The sequence below is a fragment of the Medicago truncatula genome, chromosome 6 (assembly GCF_003473485.1).
Source record: "Medicago truncatula cultivar Jemalong A17 chromosome 6, MtrunA17r5.0-ANR, whole genome shotgun sequence".
NCBI lineage: Eukaryota > Viridiplantae > Streptophyta > Magnoliopsida > Fabales > Fabaceae > Medicago > Medicago truncatula.
The window spans coordinates 3,923,655-3,941,457 of record NC_053047.1 but is presented as its reverse complement, the minus strand read 5'-3'; the positions used below and the strand labels follow the sequence as shown (position 1 = coordinate 3,941,457).

Sequence of the window (17,803 nt, the reverse complement as noted above, 5' to 3'; positions counted from 1 at the left end):
AAGTTGTTAAGAGAACACATGCATCTTTGAAAGGACCCCTAGACTTCAACACCTTTGACAACGTCCCCACAACCTCAACTGGTAAAGCCTCATCCACCTCTACACTTTTGGCAAGAATTCCATACAAAAACTTAACTAAGAATAACCCCATCGACTCATAGTTCGTCAACAATTTTTTATGGTTTATAGTGCACTGACATTTTTGTGATCAATATGTCAATAATGCTTATAAATATGTCTTTGTTTCGGGTCTAAAAATACAAAAGTCTTCATTATCTTATCGATCACATGTTTACATTTTCTATCTGTATGTTCATTCAACCTGAGTTGGTGTAATTTCATTTTGTTATGTTTTATGCTCATATGTCATAAATTTATCCAAAATTAAAAAAAGTCATGACACCCTTCTCCTAGTCCATACTCCACGATTCCACTCACTAAACTACAAAATTGTCTTCCTTCACAAAAAGACTAAAAAGAGTTTAAAAGTAATTAATTAATTAATAATAATAAATTATCTACTTTTTACTCCTTACTTATCATTATTTTGTTTCGTCGTTCACTGATTCAATTCAACTCACGTTGTCGTTTTGATAACTCATACAAACAAAACGCACCAACACCAAATTTCTCCTTTCGGAACTTCCGCAACCATTCTCCGGTCAAATTCCCGCCGTTTCTTCAACCTCCGCCATCACCTCCGATTCTCCGACCACCGCACGTACGATCTCTCTCTCTCCCTCTCTCACTTTTCGATTTTTTACATCGTTATCGATATCATTTATCAACTTTTATGCTTCAATTTTACAATGATCGAATTAGTGTTTCGGTTTCTGATTCTAGATCGCCACGTTCCAATATTTTTGCAAAAAAAAATTAATTTGTTGATTGTGAATTGAACAGAAGGAGTAGAAAAATTGTGAAGAATGAGTAACGTGTTTGAGGGATACGAACGTCAGTACTGTGAGCTTTCTGCTAATTTGTCAAAAAAATGTACTGCAGCTACAGCTCTTAATGGAGGTACTTTGTTTTGATTTTTCAGTGTGTTTTGTTCTGTGATTGATGACTATTAGTTTCTGATTATGATCATGATGATTTTTTGTGTTTGATTGTGTAATTTTATTCAATTTGTTATAAGTATAGAATATGCAAATTCTAAAACTGACTGATTGAAAGACAAATTGTTTGGAAAAACCCGAGTTTGAATAATGGATATAACGATCATTGACTAGACTTTACTTTCCTCCTGACCGAACTTTGGATTACTATTGTCCAATTTCTTAGAAACAGAGGGTTAATACCTATGAAGTCCGGATACGTAGTATGGGTTCGATAAAAATATGCGAAATGTTTAAAATTGAGTATAAAATAGGGAAATTCTACAACCAGTGACCGGACTCAATTGGTTAATGAGTTCGTTCATGAAAGCCAAATTTGAATCCTGGATGAAACAATCATTCGCTAGACTTTACTTATCTCCTGACCGAACTCTGGATTACTAGTGTCCCATTCTCTAGAAACCGGAGGGTTAAGACCCAAAAAGAGAATAGCGAAATTCTTTTATAAGGGTTCATAGGGTTGCTCATGGCTGGGTTATTCATAAAACAAATCCATATCCATATCAAAACCGCTTGTTTTGGTTGGATTTTAAAACCAACCCATCCCTTTTTTGTAACCAGTTGTTCACCGCAGAACCCTCTGTATAGTATATTGTAGATTAGATGTTTGCTTGAGTTTTCGTTTTTAAAAATTGAATTATCAATTAGACCTTTCTTTGACATACTTTAGGTAGTTGGATAATGGCATATAGCATGAACTAGGACCCTTTCAGTTGTTAGCATGTATCTCCTTCTGAAAAAGTATTGATGTGTAGCTCCTGGTTATCAAAATCACCTCCAACAAATTTTTGTCGTGTTATTTCCGAATCTCTCTAGCTTCTATTTTTTTTATTTTGGTCAGGATTGGAGACATGATTATTTATTTGCATTTCCCATATAAATGCTATAAAAACACCTGGCGAATGCTTTTAAACGGAAGCAAAGGTTGTCAGGATCAAGATCTTGCATAAGATCAAAAGGGGTTAGCAAGATCGTAAAACATAAGATCGCAACCAAGATCCCAATTAATTTTGTAGAATCGAAAGGGGGTAACGAGATCGTAAAACTTAAAATTGCAACCAAGATAGAGGGATCTTACCAAAAAATAATAATACTAGTTTATATATACATAGTAATACTAGAACAATGGTATTTTTCGAGGAAAAGAGTGGACGTGGTTCGAAAAATGGGGTATTTTTTGGAGAAAAACAGTGTGTGGTTAGGAAAAGGTTAATTTGATTTAAAAAAAAAAATAATTTTTAAGTGTCATTTACATGTGTTTTGGGCCAAACGCCCAAGCCCATTACATTAAATTGGGATTCTATACGCGATCTGGATCGGCGAAGCTCAGTGAAATCGTAAATTCGACGATTTTGGGATTTAAATCAGGATTTTGATAGCTATCAAGCAACAACAACCAAACTTTTATTCTCTTGCCTAATACCCCTTGATTTTCCTAATATCTCTATGACTACTGTCATAACCCATTAGTAATATCATTCAACATGTTAGCACGTTGTCAGCGTTTTGTCAGATTTCCCGAAACCCTCCATGTTTCTTTGTTAACTTGATTATTTGATTATTTCTATTTATTTTCTACTCTAGTTTTCAAACATAACCAATTGCTGATGTTGGGTGATTAGTCTCTCATCTGTCATGACTTTTCAGTATGTGAAACTTTTATCGAATTTCTCTATTAGAAAGTATGTGCCTATCTAAATAAAAGTATAAATTTGGGAGAGGTGATGTCTTTTAGTGTTGGACCAAATCATTCTAATAGACTCCCAGACTCTCTCGATTTTAGGATTATAAGACATCACCTCTCCCAAATTTATCTAATTTCTCTTGGTTCTTAGTCCTTGCTATTGTGTCAGACCTTGTTCTCTTGGTTCTTAGTCCTTGCTATTGTGTCAGACCTTGGAATCTCTATTATTTATTTGGAAGTTGAAACTGTCGACTCCCCCCTTCCCCCCAAAAATCATTCCCTGCCCAATCATGGTTGATGCTCTTGTTTTTGTTCTTTTTGGTCAATTGATTGGTGGAAGCATTGTAATGTGAGTTCTAGTACTCATTTTACATGACAAGGGTGACTCACTAAAAATCCCTGAGTTTAACATATTCATGAAAAAATGTCTTAAGTTTTGAAGCATTAGCTATAAGAACAATTAAATCTTATGATTTTTTCTTAGAATTATGTATTTAATTATAATTTTGTTGTTTTCTGTTTGATCTGCAGAGCAAAAGAAGCAAAAAGTTTCGGAAGTAAAGTCTGGAATTGATGAAGCAGAGGCTTTGGTACTTTATTTTTCTTCCTTTTTGAAAGATGGCTTTATTTTTTCTGCAGACTGGGATTTCAATATAGTTATTTTAATGAATTTGTAGATTCGAAAAATGGACCTTGAGGCAAGAAGTATGCAGCCAAATATCAAGGGTGTACTTCTTGCTAAGTTGCGGGAGTATAAATCAGATCTAAACAACCTTAAAAGTGAAGTTAAGAAAATTGTATCTGGAAACTTGAATCCTTCTGCACGGGATGAGTTGTTGGAATCAGGCATGGCAGATACTATGACGGTATGATTCATTTCTTATGCTCTTGTACATGATTTATTTTGCTGTGAAAATACTATGAGGAAACGATCTGATGACCCCTTTGTGATTGCATCAGGCATCAGCTGATCAGAGAACAAGATTAATGACATCAACTGAGAGGTTGAACAAGACTGGTGAACGAGTTAAAGATAGCAGGAGAACAATGTTGGAAACCGAAGAGCTAGGTGTTTCTATTCTCCAAGATTTGCATTCACAGCGACAATCTCTATTGCATGCTCATAACACGGTAATCTTTTCTATTTCTTGTTCATGACTATGAGTTTCTGGTTCTTCTAGAACATGTTTGATTTGCTCTATAGTAATTTTTAATCTATATGCATAATTATGCTGGAAATTTCTTGGGAACTTCATCGTTCTAATTTTTTTTGTTTACATGCAACTACCTAGTAGCAGTTTTTGGTTCTATTTCTTATATCTCTCAATTTTCGACATCTGGGTTTCCTTTAATATTATAGTTGGAAATTAAAAACCATTCTTGTGGCTTCACTCAACAACTTAAGCTTTTGGATTTGTTAATTCCTAACATGGTTTATGAAAGTTTTGTTCTTGTTGCTTATATTCTTCTAAATAAATAAAAATGTTGAATTTCAGCTCAAGTAAAGGTGGGCCGATATGTCGTCCATGTCTTAGGTCCAAAAGGTTTTTTGGTTGATTCTTTATTGCTTACTTTTTGTACAGTTGGATCATGATATCAACTCAGCGCTGTTTTAAATCTTTGAACAACAATGTTAACTGTTTTTTTCTCCAAATTATAGTGGCGAAAGTTTCTCTTTGATTTACTGATGGTTATATGCCCACATGCAGCTTCATGGCGTGGATGATAACATAGGCAAGAGCAAGAAAATTATGACAAACATGTCTAGAAGGATGAACAAGAACAAGTGGATCATTGGCTGCATTGTGCTCGTCCTGGTTGTTGCTATCATTGCAATCCTATACTTCAAACTTGTTAAATAGTCAAAAGGCCTACTTGTCCTCGTATTGGTTCATAAATATCATAAGATACAATGATTTTTTTGGGTTTTCTTTTTCTTATTCTGATTTGCGAGTGAGCAGAAAAAGATGTTGCATTGTGCAGTGCTGCAAGTTAACTTGACAATGTTGGCTTCTTTGAAGGGACACCAATGGCATGTGTCTTATGTCGGGTTTGCAATGTATGAAATTTGTATTCTTTTTGACCGGCTGTTGCAAGATTCTAGTTAAACACCCAGATTCTTTGTGGTTATGTTGTTTGAGTTCAAACGATATTTGTATGTTCCTCTATATGAGTAATTAATGTTGTTATTGAATGTAACTAACCTGCATTCTTCTATTTCTATGGTGTCTAATCCATCCAAGTAATAATGTTTGAATTTGCAAGGAATGCTGATAGATCTTTAATCTGGTTCCCTGAGTAGGAGTCTGTACTCTGTAGGGCTCATCTCTAAAGGAACTGTTGGGAACATAGATATTCCAACCAAGGAGTTGTGAATCTTGCTTGCTTTGCTCAATATAAAATTAAATTTGGTTATGTTGACAGGGCGTTGAAAATTAATGGAGGGTTAAATATAAATGTATTTTAATTCTATATAAATTAATTAGTAAAAATAAAACGACCATCAACAGTAGGGTCTAACAATATTTAATATGATTATGATTACCTAAAAGAAGGAACCTATACGAAATTAAAAAACAGTCGGTGAAATGTGATTTGTTTTGTTTCTCTACTAAAATATTATTTCATTATTCTAATTTTGAGCATATAAAAATCTAATTTTATCACAAGTCCTTAAAATGTATACTTTTGATCTTAGATCTAAAATTATACTAAATGAATAAAAAAGAAATGAAGCTGATCCTTATTCTCTCATTCTATTTCTATTTGATCTATTTCACTTAATAGAAGAGTTGTATGGTAATGGAATATTCTTTTTCATCTTACTTCATCCTGTCGTATATTAAATAGTGTTGGAATTTATCATTTTATATTAATCAGTTACTTCAACCACTAATTATACTTAAAGTTACACATTTAATATGTTAAAGTTACACATTTAATATGTTAACGGATCCGTTATCTACTATAAATCCACACTCTATCAACTAACTTAACAATCACCCACTATTTTTTAACAAATCAGAGCCATTATGATATGTGAGACACAAATAAGAAGAACTATGTCAACAAGAAAATGATTCTTTACATACATCCACATAAAATACATCATACAACAAATGAAAGTTAGTTCAGTTGATAAGGAGTTGATTCAGTCGCAAGATCGTAGGTTCAACTCTCACTATCAATGTGAGGATCTCTTTAATGGTGATTTATAAGAACCTCTGTAAACGTTCTTTCAACTACTATGTTTGTTCCGACTCGTAAGCTCTTGGAGTCTGACTCATCTAAACCATTAGGAGAAAAAAGAATGAACATGCATGTATGACATGAAAAAACCAACTATCAAAACAAAAGTCGAACCTACGAAACCCAAATGACATGGTCACATTCAAAGACAACACTTTCACAAACCACTACCTTATCATCACTCGCTCTTCATTTCCGCTCTCTCCTCCGACAATGCTCACGCGCCACCGCTCTCCGCCCCGGACAACAACTCCACGCCACCGCAATCGTCACTGGCCTCATCTCTTCCCCAAACCACTTCCTCCGTAACGCCCTTCTCCATCTCTACGGTTCATGCTCCCTTCCTTCCCACGCACGTAAACTGTTCGATGAAATTCCTCAGTCACACAAAGACTCTGTAGATTACACCGCCCTCATTCGTCATTGTCCACCATTTGAATCCCTCAAATTGTTCATCCAAATGCGACAATTTGATCTTCCTCTTGATGGGGTTGTCATGGTTTGTGCACTCAATGCTTGTGCAAGACTTGGTGGAGGAGACACTAAAGTTGGGTCTCAAATGCATGTGGGTGTTGTGAAATTTGGATTTGTGAAGTTTGATAAAGTTTGTAATGCTTTGATGAATGTGTATGTTAAATTTGGGCTTGTGGGTGAGGCTAGAAAAATGTTTGAAGGGATTGAAGTTCGTAGTGTTGTGTCTTGGAGTTGTTTTTTGGAAGGTTTGGTGAAATGGGAGAGTGTGGAGAGTGGGAGAGTGTTGTTTGATGAAATGCCGGAGAGGAACGAGGTTGCTTGGACTGTTATGATTGTTGGTTATGTTGGGAATGGGTTTACAAAGGAAGCGTTTTTGCTTTTGAAAGAAATGGTTTTTGGGTGTGGGTTTAGGTTGAGTTTTGTTACGTTGTGTTCTGTTTTGTCGGCTTGTTCTCAATCTGGTGATGTTTGTGTAGGTAGATGGGTTCATTGTTATGCTGTTAAGGAAATGGGGTTGGATTTTGGTGTTATGGTTGGGACTAGTTTGGTTGATATGTATGCAAAATGTGGTAGGATAAATGCTGCATTGTCGGTGTTTAGGAGCATGCTAAAGAGGAATGTGGTGGCTTGGAATGCTATGCTTGGTGGATTAGCAATGCATGGGATGGGGAAAATTGCGGTGGATATGTTTCCTTCTATGGTGGAAGAAGTGAAACCCGATGGTGTTACTTTTATGGCTTTGTTAAGTGCTTGCAGCCATTCGGGTCTAGTTGAAAAGGGTTGGGATTATTTTCATGATCTCGAGCCTGTTTATAGGATTAAGCCAGAAATAGAGCATTATGCTTGCATGGTGGGTCTTCTCGGTCGAGCCGGACGATTGGAAGAAGCTGAGATTATGGTAAAGAATATGCGTATTCCTCCAAATGAAGTTGTTTTGGGGTCACTTATTGGTTCTTGTTATGCACATGGTAGGTTGCAGTTAGGTGAAAAGATTATGAGAGATTTGCTTGAGATGGATCCACTTAACACCGAGTATCATATCGTGCTTTCGAACATGTATGCATTGTCTGGAAAAGTAGAAAAGGCGAATTCGCTTAGGCAGGTTCTTAAGAAAAGGGGTATCAAAAAAGTGCCAGGAATGAGTTCAATATATGTTGATGGAAAACTTCATCAGTTTATTGCAGGGGATAAATCACACACAAGAACTTCGGAGATTTACATGAAGCTAGATGAGATGATTTGTAGATTGAGGTCGGCGGGTTATGTTCCTAATACAAGTTGTCAAGTTTTGTTTGGTTGTTCAAATAGGGATGATTGCAGTGAATCATTGGAGGAGGTAGAACAAGTGTTGTTCACTCATAGTGAGAAGCTGGCACTGTGTTTTGGACTAATGAGCACACCATCTGGTTCCCCTTTGCATATTTTCAAGAACTTGAGGATATGTCAAGACTGTCATTCTGCTATTAAGATTGCCTCTAAAGTATACAAACGCGAAATTGTTGTCCGAGATCGTTATCGTTTTCATAGTTTCAAGCATGGCTCTTGTTCTTGCTCTGATTATTGGTGAAGGACCCTTTGGGTGGTCAAAGTTTCATTCATTGTGCAAAGTTGTGAAGTAAAAGCTACTCTTAATATGAAGAAAATTAATGATGTTTAATGTACGCCGACATACAATACAAATAGAATAGAACAATACAATTTCTTATTTTATATGTTGTTTGTGGTTGATACAAAACACAAAATAATGAAAATTTTAGTGTGAGGATCATCTTGTTATTTTGAGACGCGATCAAACGACAACTGCAATTCATTACGATCAGTCACTCACTCCGATTCCATTATTAAACTGATCTTTGAGTAACCAAGTTTCAAAACTTGTGTTGTCTGCAGTTTGCACTTTCCTCGCTGTTATATTTTGCAAACGGTGAACTATGTTTCAAGACTTGTGTTGTTTGCAGTTTGTACTTCTTCACTGTTATGTGTTGCAAACCCTGAACTATGGTCAATTGCCAAGTTTGGATACCTTAATCCTTATAGTTTAGGAAGCTTTTCAGTTGAAATCATTTTCTACAAAAGAGAATTACATTTCTTACTGAGAAATATATATTGTTCTAAGTTGTTCATAGAGAGGTTATATAACAAACCTCTTAAGGTGCATAAAATAATTTCAACTTGGCAAAGAAATTATTATAGCTTCTATAAAACCATTTAAACATTTTCTCCATTTATTTTGCAAAAAAGCTGATTTAAATTAATTGAATATCTCACCTAATGTACTGTATATATATAAGATACAAATAGGACAAGAATGGAGAAACATGACAAATTTCACAAGTTATAATACAGATTATGTCTACGGTAAAACAATACATAAGACTACGAATGCTGTTAAAAAAAAAACATAAGACTACAAATATTAAAATCAAACGAAAGAACTTGATCATCTAAAATATATAATTGCTTATGTATTTTAATTAGTGTTATATTACCATTTTAATGACATCAACTTTTCCAGATTTTTTTTTTTTTTTTTTTTTCATTTCAAAATGAATGAAATCAGAAAAAATATGATTGTCCGTGTAATGTTCTACATAAATTAACATCGACTTTATAATATGTACATATAATGAATCGGAGAAACAACATCAGAATGGGGATGTAGCTCAAATGGTAGAGCGCTCGCTTTGCATGCGAGAGGCACGGGGTTCGATCCCCCGCATCTCCATTTTTTTGAATTTTCATTTATAAAGGTCCATTAATGTATATATTCTAAAATTCCTTCTTCTATCATAAAAAAGAGATATTTTCTTCTTACATTAATTATTATGGATAAAGTAGTCTTTATTACTCTATTTTTTTTTTGGTAAACAACATTTTTATACTAAAATTATTCCATATATAATTTAGAGTTAATTAAGTTTTTAGTTCCTATAAATATTCACAGTTTTGCTTTTGTTCCTACAAAATAAAATCACATTTTTTAGGTCCTGTGACATTTTTCTTAAGCATTTTAAGGACCAAAATTGTTGATGGGAATTTTTGACAGAGACTAAAAGTGCTGATGGAAAATTTTATAGAAACTAAAAATGCTGATGGAAAATTTTATAGAGACTAAAAAACATGATTTTATTTTGAAGGGACTAAAAATAAAACTGTGAATATTTATAAGGATTAATAACTGAATTAATCCTATAATGTATATGTTATGGACTAAATTAATGTTTTTTTATACAAGGACTAAAGTTAATGTCTTTTTAGGAAATGGACTAAAAAAAATTAATGTTGTTTTCGTATTATAGGGACTAGAACCAACATGAACGCATATTAGAATGATCACCATCAAAATAATAAGGGTACTTTTCTGTTTTAAGAACAAAAACCACTTTTTTTAGAATATCAAAAGCTAAATTCAATAATTTTTTTAGGGATACGAAATATAGTTTAACCTTATTGGATGCAATATATAAACACATTTTAAGATGGACAACTTTGATAAATGGTCAATTCAATGGACTGGCACATCCAATCACTTAAATACTCAACAAAGATTTACATTGTCTTTTGAAAATATAAGTTTTCGATTCTTCTCGTCCCTATGTGTGAGACTCTGATTTTATCAGTGCTAGTTTGAAAAAAAATAAGAAATATGAACATGGGTTGAATTTTTAGATACTTACTCTTGTTTTCTTGTGTTTTATTTTATTTTATTGAATCAACATTGAACTAGTCATAGCTTCAGTTTTGAGAGCGAGAAGGACCGTGAACTCATATAATATATTTATAGAACTAAGGATATACCATCAGATAAGCCTTCTCTTATAATATATCATTTTTTGTCAAATAAAAATACACCATCATATAAACCTTCTCCTATATTTTCAATACAATCCTTTATTTTCTGAGATATACATACGTATACATAATATCTCTTCATTTTGTTCTTTAAATAGAGTTTTAGTAATCTATTTTCACTCACTTGCGAAATTTGCCCTCTTATATTTTAAATGATAATGTGACATATTTTAACGATGAACCATACAACCTGATGAACTGGCATGATAATAAATCATGAAATTAATAGAAAATTCCCTAAAAATTTCAATTGAAATATGATATATCACCATTTTTAAGTTTAAAATCTGAAAGAATAATCAAAACCAGATAATTTTAAAATAGATGGATCAATTATGAGAATGAATAAAAATAAAGGATCAAAATTATAATTAAGTCAACCTGTAAACATGCATATAAATTAAATATCTGATAATATGTTGGTATATTAAATTAAATTTCAAACAATCTCAAACATAATTGGGGCAAGTGCTCGCACAAGCCTTGTTGGCCTAACCGTGGTATACTTTAAATATGACCCCCACTTCCCACATTCTAAGTGATTGATCCTTCTTTAGAAAAAAGAAAGTGATTGATCCTATGTATAAATTAATATTATAATATTGAAAATGTGTAATATTTAAAGACGTGTTTTTAATTACAATTCATTCAAAGCAAATATCAAGTATTGATAATTTCTCGCATATTTAGAGACCAAATTAAATTCACGGTTTTGATATATATATAGTCGTGCAACCCTAATTTTTATATTTTATCATGCCCTTTCAATATTGTCCTCCATTGTTTTCATTTCATTTCAATTTTATCCTTTCATTCTTATGACTTTCAATTGAGAGCTCAATGCCATCCTTCAAAATGAAATTTTGAGAGTTCGATGCTTATCAATGCTTTATCTCGCTATATTCAATCAATATTATAATTATATGTTGAGTACACCAATGGACCTACACTAATTGCATTAGAATCAAACTTTCAGTATACTCCTATACCCATGAACGAAAAATTTCAAGTCTCTAATACACACATTTTCTCCCACTTATCCTCTCTTCTTCATTGTTTAACCTCTTAAAAAAGTCTCTTAGAACACCACTTGTTTCCGTTCTCTATCAACTTCTTTTTCTTTCTTTCCTCCCTCTCCTCATTTTCCACCTTTTTATTTAAAATTTTATGTTTTCTTCGATAAAAAACAAAAACTTTGAGTAATAGGAGTTGCATCAAATTAAACATAAAATGTTTAAAATTGATATTTTTGAAAGGGTTTTTGACTTTTTGTTAATTATGTTCTACTCCGATTATAACATTAAATTTTCAAATTTCAATGTTTGGATGAACAAACTTCACCTACATCCAATAATTGTGCATAGCAAGACCAAGCAAGCTATATAACTAATGAAACCATGTTTTACTAATTAATATTATTTTTATTTGTTTTAATGTTAACCATATAAAATTTGATAATTCAAAGTTCGACCATGAAATATGTATAACCTAACCAATAATTATATCGAGATTGATCATGTTAAAAACTAGTTCAAAACTTTAAATGTCAATCCATATCACTACCAAAAAAAAATGTCAATCCATAAGTGGGAGCTCACTGTTCACTTTATATCCTTATTAGCTATTACAACTAAGACATTGATTCAATCGTCGTAACATCCAACACCACTAAAATTTTGCAAAAACAAATGTCTTTATCGTACTAAAACCTCACGCTACACATTTATTGACATGTCTTGTTCGATAGTTGTACTTACTTAATACCTGTGTCGATATTTATACTCTTGATAGTTATATAAAAAAAGTCAGACAAAAGCACTTAATCAAAGTACATTGCTTGCCAAACATGCCAACCTTGTCCACACGTAAAGTTTTTGTATACTTCCCCTAAAAAAAAAATCTATGTATATTTATCTTTTCAAATTGAAGATATGAAGATACACCTAAAAATAGAGAGGATACTAACTCAAATATTCATCATCCACGATTAAGTATATATATTTTTTTGAAATACGGTCATGAAATACTCGCTCCGGCCACTATTATAATCAAAACTTAACTATTAAGATACATTGAATAATTGATGTATCTAGTCTATAATAAAGACTAGAAACATTGATTATTTTATGTATTTAAAAAGTGAAGTTTTGCTTATATTCCTTCCGTTACAAAATACATGTCCAATTTTTGCAATGTGCACTATTCACTTGACTTACTTTGACCATACTTTTTAACTAATGTTAAATACAACTATTAGCATGTAAGATGTTGTTTGATTTGTCTCGACAAATATTTTTAAAATATTAAATTTTTATATTTTTTACTGTAGATAATTAAAGATATTAACGATCAAAATTGTTATTGACATATATGAAGTGATTGATTTGGACATGTATTTTGAAACAGATGGAGTAATAATCAGGAGAGGGAGTACTTGATTTCATTTTATCGGTTGAGTACATTTTCCTTTCCTTGCTTACAATACTTTGCAAGTTCTATGTTGTAATTAAAATTAAAAAGTCTCGAGTATTTGTTTTAAGGAAAATACTAACAAGTATTTTTGGGGTATTGTTTAAGCATCTAAAAGTAGTCACTTTTACATTTAAAATTGTGTATTTATGATATTATTATATGTGTTTGACTTGTATTTTCAAGATTAAATTTCTATTTTTGAGTTGCTTAAGCAATGCCCTTGGGGCACTTATTAGCAAGAACCTTGTTTTAAATGGAGAAAGTTATTACTCCATCCGTTTCAAAATGAATGTCGTTCTAGCAAAAAAAAATTGTTTCAAAATAAATCACTTTCAGTTTCCAATGCAATAATAATTTTTTCTTTTCAATTATACCCTTCAATTAATACTATATATACTATTTCAAAAGTATTATTTTTTCTTTAATGAAAAACAAACAAATAGTTGATTATGATAATTTGGTAAAATAACATCTCTCTTTCTTTTAATTATGCATTTCTCAATATGTGTGTAAAAATCTTAAACGACATTCATTTTAAAACAGAGGGAGTATTATTTAATAAAAAAGTGACATTAACCGTCACATTAAAAATACTCGTTTGAATTAGCATAGTGATTTGGTTTGCGATCTTGGAGTTTGCTCATCTCAAAGTATCAAATTCGATTATTCATAATGTCAATTTCGATGATCTAAGTCCATAGCTCTAACTCTAACTTTAAATGGGTTTCTTATAAATGGATGGTAGAATTGAACCACTCGAATTAGTCGATCCTTAGACCTGATATCAAATTTTCAAAAAACATTCGCATTAAAAAAAGTAACATTAATAATCATTTCACTAACTATTTCTAAAGTGATTTGAAATGTCCTTTTGAAGTCACACTATTTGTAGAACCAATAATGTCCTTTTGGAATTATTTCTAAAGTGATTTGGAAGTAACATAGAATAATTCCTTCTAAGAACATATATTGTGCAAACCAAACGAAAAAATTACACTAGTTTCAAACAAATTGAGATGAATGACATTTGCAATTGAAAAAAAAAATTACACTAGTAAAAAATCATATTTTTCTTTTCAAAGAATTCATTGCAGTTAATCAGGACTAATTTACAATTGAAAAATGAATTACAATATTATGATCCATCATTGATTCAATTGGCTGAAAATTCATCCTCAGCAATTGCTGTCAAAGTTGTAAACAAATGGAATGGACAACATGTTTAGACTGGACTTTTCTTGGATTTGTATCTCTTGAAACTATTATAATCTGCCAATAAATTACCATGAAATTCTTGCTTCATTTGATTCCACATCGTTTTGAATACCTGTTAATTTAATCAACATATAACCTTTAGCCACTATTTGGATATACAGTTTTATTAAATGTATATAATATAAGTGCTTAAATATAAGCCATTATAATATGAAAAGATGACATGTTTGTTACCAATTATAAAAAAATGATTAATAGTTTAGAAAATTGTTTGTAAAAAATTTAGTAGTTAATTGTTTGATTAATATTTTAATTCTTTGTTTGGGTTTGAAACCAGACCTCCAACTCCTTATCCATTAAGTCAAATCAGTTAAACTCAAAAATTGTTATGAGGGGACTGCTATAGCAGTATTAATATAATTCATTTTTGTTTGTTCAACAAAAGTTAAGCTAAAAAATTATAAGTCAATCCAACCAAGTCTAAGATTAGTTTAAGCAAATATGGTTGATTGTATTCATATTTTTTATGTTCAACAAACTCTAATATAGTGAGAAATGAAAAGAAATCATACCAACTCTAATGCATCTTTTAAGATATGTTCAGGAACAAAAGTCATTGTTGGTGAAACAGTAAAGTTTATCTTCATCTCCATTTGATTCTTGAGCCAACTACTCTTTCCTTTCCTTTCTGGATATATAATACCTCTTACATCTAAGTTGAAGTCGTAAGGATCATTGTATAAGCTATTGAGTCCTTGGAGCTCCCACCTCGTCTGACAGAATTTAATTGATATCCATCATCAGTAACTTTTTTTACGTCGTCAATCAATTATATTCGTGAAATGATAATAAAAAGTTTTGATCGCTTGCGAGTTTACCCTAACGGTGTATTTAAAGAGCTCTTATACATGAACCACCTTAGGTGGCATACACCCTTTTACACCCACACACATTTGTGACACGTGGCAAAAACATTGAAAGAAGAGATGAAAAGGGATGATAATATGATGTAAAATTACTCAAATACCCTTAATACATGGGGTATACATAATAAATGTATGAAAAATGATGTCTACCTATCTTTTTCCTATTTAAATTAAACTCTATCTTAAAATGAAATAAGAATGATCACATAAAGAAATTAACAAAAAGAAGTTAAATTTTTTAGATATATTCCAATGAAAGTGCTTACAAAATGAAGCTCAAGAATTTTGCTAATGTGATGAGGAACGTGAGATGGATAGTCTTCTCCATTAGACTTAATTCTTAACCTTACATCTACTTTTGGTTGAACCTTCAAGATGAAGCATTGTATAGAAGGCATTTCAACTCTCCATTCTTCCTGCATACATACAAATAATAGTTTCTTATAGTACTCATTAGCCTTAATTAAGGGACACAATATGGTTCTAAATATCCGTCCGGAACCACAATTGCAACCGCAATATAACAATTTTAGAGGTTTTCGCATCATAACGGCAATTGCTACAACATCGACCACATTTTTTTCTTGCATTTTACAGTAATATAAAAGTTCGCAATGTAACCATAATTTAAAACAAACTTTAACATAGTTCACCATACACATAGTTCTATAACTTTAACAAATTATAGATCACCATACATATAGTTCTAAAAGTGTCATAATATGATTCTAAATTGCGTAATTGCGGCTTCAATATAAAGGTTTTAGATGTCTCCACAACGTCATCATAGCTGCAATTGTGGACTCATCGGTTGCATTTTACGGCCATATAAAGGTTTGCAGCGTAAACACGATCGAAATTGAAAACCATATTACTTTAACAAATTTAACATAATCAATCACACACATAGTTCCCTAAAAAGTACCTCATTGAGCTGTTTAGAGTTTCCTTTCTCAGGAAACACTGCTTTGAGTACTCTTAGTCTATCATCCATATATTGATCAAATGAAGCCTGCAAAGAAAATCACAAAAACTTATGTTAGAATCATTGGTTTGGATTGGAAGATGAAGATGGTAATTAAGGATGAAAACTTTGATAATATACCCCTGGTAACTCATAGAAAGGAACATTTGCAATGCTTCTATAGCTGAATGAGGATGTTTTTTCATTCCTAATCACTGAACATGATGTTTTCTTTGTATGAAAATGACTATTAAGTATATGCTTCTTTTGTACTAATAAGGGTTGCCAAGGAACCACACTAATGCTTGCCATAATATGATTGATGAAATATGAAATATTTAGCTTTATAAAGTTTTCCTTCTCAATAGGACAAGGTACTTATGCAAAAAAAAAAAAAAAAAAAAGACAATAAATTAATTTATATACATGTGAAATTTATGTTTATCATTTATGTTTATCTTATAATGCTTTTTGGGAAATTTCAAATTTGTTTCTTAAAGTTTCAAGATTAAACTCTTGTCATTGAATTGACATTTCATGGATATATTAGGTTGAGTTTTTTAATTTAGGATGTTCTCTAAAATAATGGTGATTTTATTTAGTAGAACAATAAACTAGAATGTAACAAGATATTTATATTTCATTGGCCACTTGTCACTTTTTCTGATTGAAAAGGATGACAAATCAGTTGACAAACGTGCATTATTATGCAACCTCCGTTGGATAAGTTTGCAATTTTATTTTGACTGCCAAGTTTGTAATTATCATAAAGTATTATATATCATAAGTATTGGGGAAAATTTTGGGTCTTTTATTAATTTACTAGAGCAAGTTCAATTCACCATAATATTTTTTAATCCTTGTTATGTATAATTTTAGAGTTTTGTATTTTGATAACATGAATTTTTTTTAAGGGTGATGACGTAATATTTATTCCTGGTGATGACGTGATATTTATAACTTTAAAGAATTAATTATGAGTTTGGTATTTTATAAAAGAAAAAAAAAAAGGTTGGCGGTATCGTGACATTACTTCCACAAATGCTTGCAAGTTTGGTATATCATAGTTGGCTTGCCTTAGAGAAGAGTTACATATTGGACCACATCTACTAATCACCACCAAATTTCCTTAATTATTCTTAGTTAAACTCTTAATAATATAAAGAAATCATTGTGCTTAAATAGTTAATAATTTCTACTAAATAACGGAGTATTCTGACGAACTTAATTACTGGATAATTCAATTTATGATCGGACTTTATTTACCTTTCGACCAAACTTCAAAATATTAAACTCTTTCTTGCGGAAGGTTAACAATATAAAATCATTGATTAAGAAGAGTAGTAATGCATTGTTTAAGGAGTATTGTGGTAAGGAAGATTGGCATGCTAATTTAAATGTTAGTAACAGATATACTTCTTTTGATATATGTGATATAAACTCACCATGTGTAGATAATTTTTGGAAATAGAACGGTGCCTAACCATGGTGTGGCATAGCTTTGGATCACATCACATATATCAATTTGATTACTAGAAACATTATGATGATATTTTGTTGGAAATAAGGTAGATTCTTATTACTGGTAGCTGTTGATATTGGAGATATGGAATTAAATACAATGCTTTCTCTAGATACAACGGGATCTGAGCTTTTTAATCACATATATCAATCAATTTTTATTAAAATCAGAAATATTAAGAACAATTTCTTTGTAACATTTACTTTTTTATTGGATGAAATTTATGTGAGTTTCACCATTTATAAGAGATTTATTTTTAAAGTGTGTGATTCACATGAGTTTGATCAAATAAGAAAGTGAATGTTAGAAAAAGTGTTAAAAAGAGAG

General features: G+C 31.6%; 3 protein-coding genes and 1 non-coding gene across 4 annotated transcripts; 3 read left to right on the top strand and 1 right to left on the bottom strand.

Moving 5' to 3' along the window:
- The first annotated feature begins 551 nt into the window (after positions 1 to 551).
- Positions 552 to 5,021, top strand: LOC11412506 (vesicle transport v-SNARE 11). The gene is made up of 6 exons (XM_003618499.4): positions 552 to 721; positions 904 to 1,020; positions 3,334 to 3,392; positions 3,480 to 3,668; positions 3,763 to 3,933; positions 4,512 to 5,021. The coding sequence occupies exons 2-6, from the start codon at positions 927 to 929 to the stop codon at positions 4,662 to 4,664; spliced, it is 666 nt and encodes a 221-aa protein (XP_003618547.1). The 5' UTR covers positions 552 to 721; positions 904 to 926; the 3' UTR covers positions 4,665 to 5,021.
- An 823-nt stretch (positions 5,022 to 5,844) lies between these two features.
- LOC11431711 (pentatricopeptide repeat-containing protein At5g15340, mitochondrial) lies at positions 5,845 to 8,230 on the top strand. Its single transcript, XM_003618498.4, has one exon. The coding sequence runs from the start codon at positions 6,179 to 6,181 to the stop codon at positions 8,090 to 8,092; it is 1,914 nt and encodes a 637-aa protein (XP_003618546.1). The 5' UTR covers positions 5,845 to 6,178; the 3' UTR covers positions 8,093 to 8,230.
- A 947-nt stretch (positions 8,231 to 9,177) lies between these two features.
- On the top strand, positions 9,178 to 9,250 carry TRNAA-UGC (transfer RNA alanine (anticodon UGC)). Its single transcript has one exon. It is a non-coding gene; the product is annotated as a tRNA-Ala (tRNA).
- Positions 9,251 to 13,895: 4,645 nt separating this feature from the next.
- On the bottom strand, positions 13,896 to 16,331 carry LOC11414476 (uncharacterized). The gene is made up of 5 exons (XM_003618495.4): positions 16,096 to 16,331; positions 15,916 to 16,002; positions 15,257 to 15,406; positions 14,637 to 14,837; positions 13,896 to 14,176 (listed from the first exon to the last, which is right to left on the bottom strand). Exons 1-5 carry the CDS (start codon positions 16,264 to 16,266, stop codon positions 14,072 to 14,074), a joined length of 714 nt encoding a protein of 237 aa, XP_003618543.1. The 5' UTR covers positions 16,267 to 16,331; the 3' UTR covers positions 13,896 to 14,071.
- Positions 16,332 to 17,803: the final 1,472 nt, after the last annotated feature.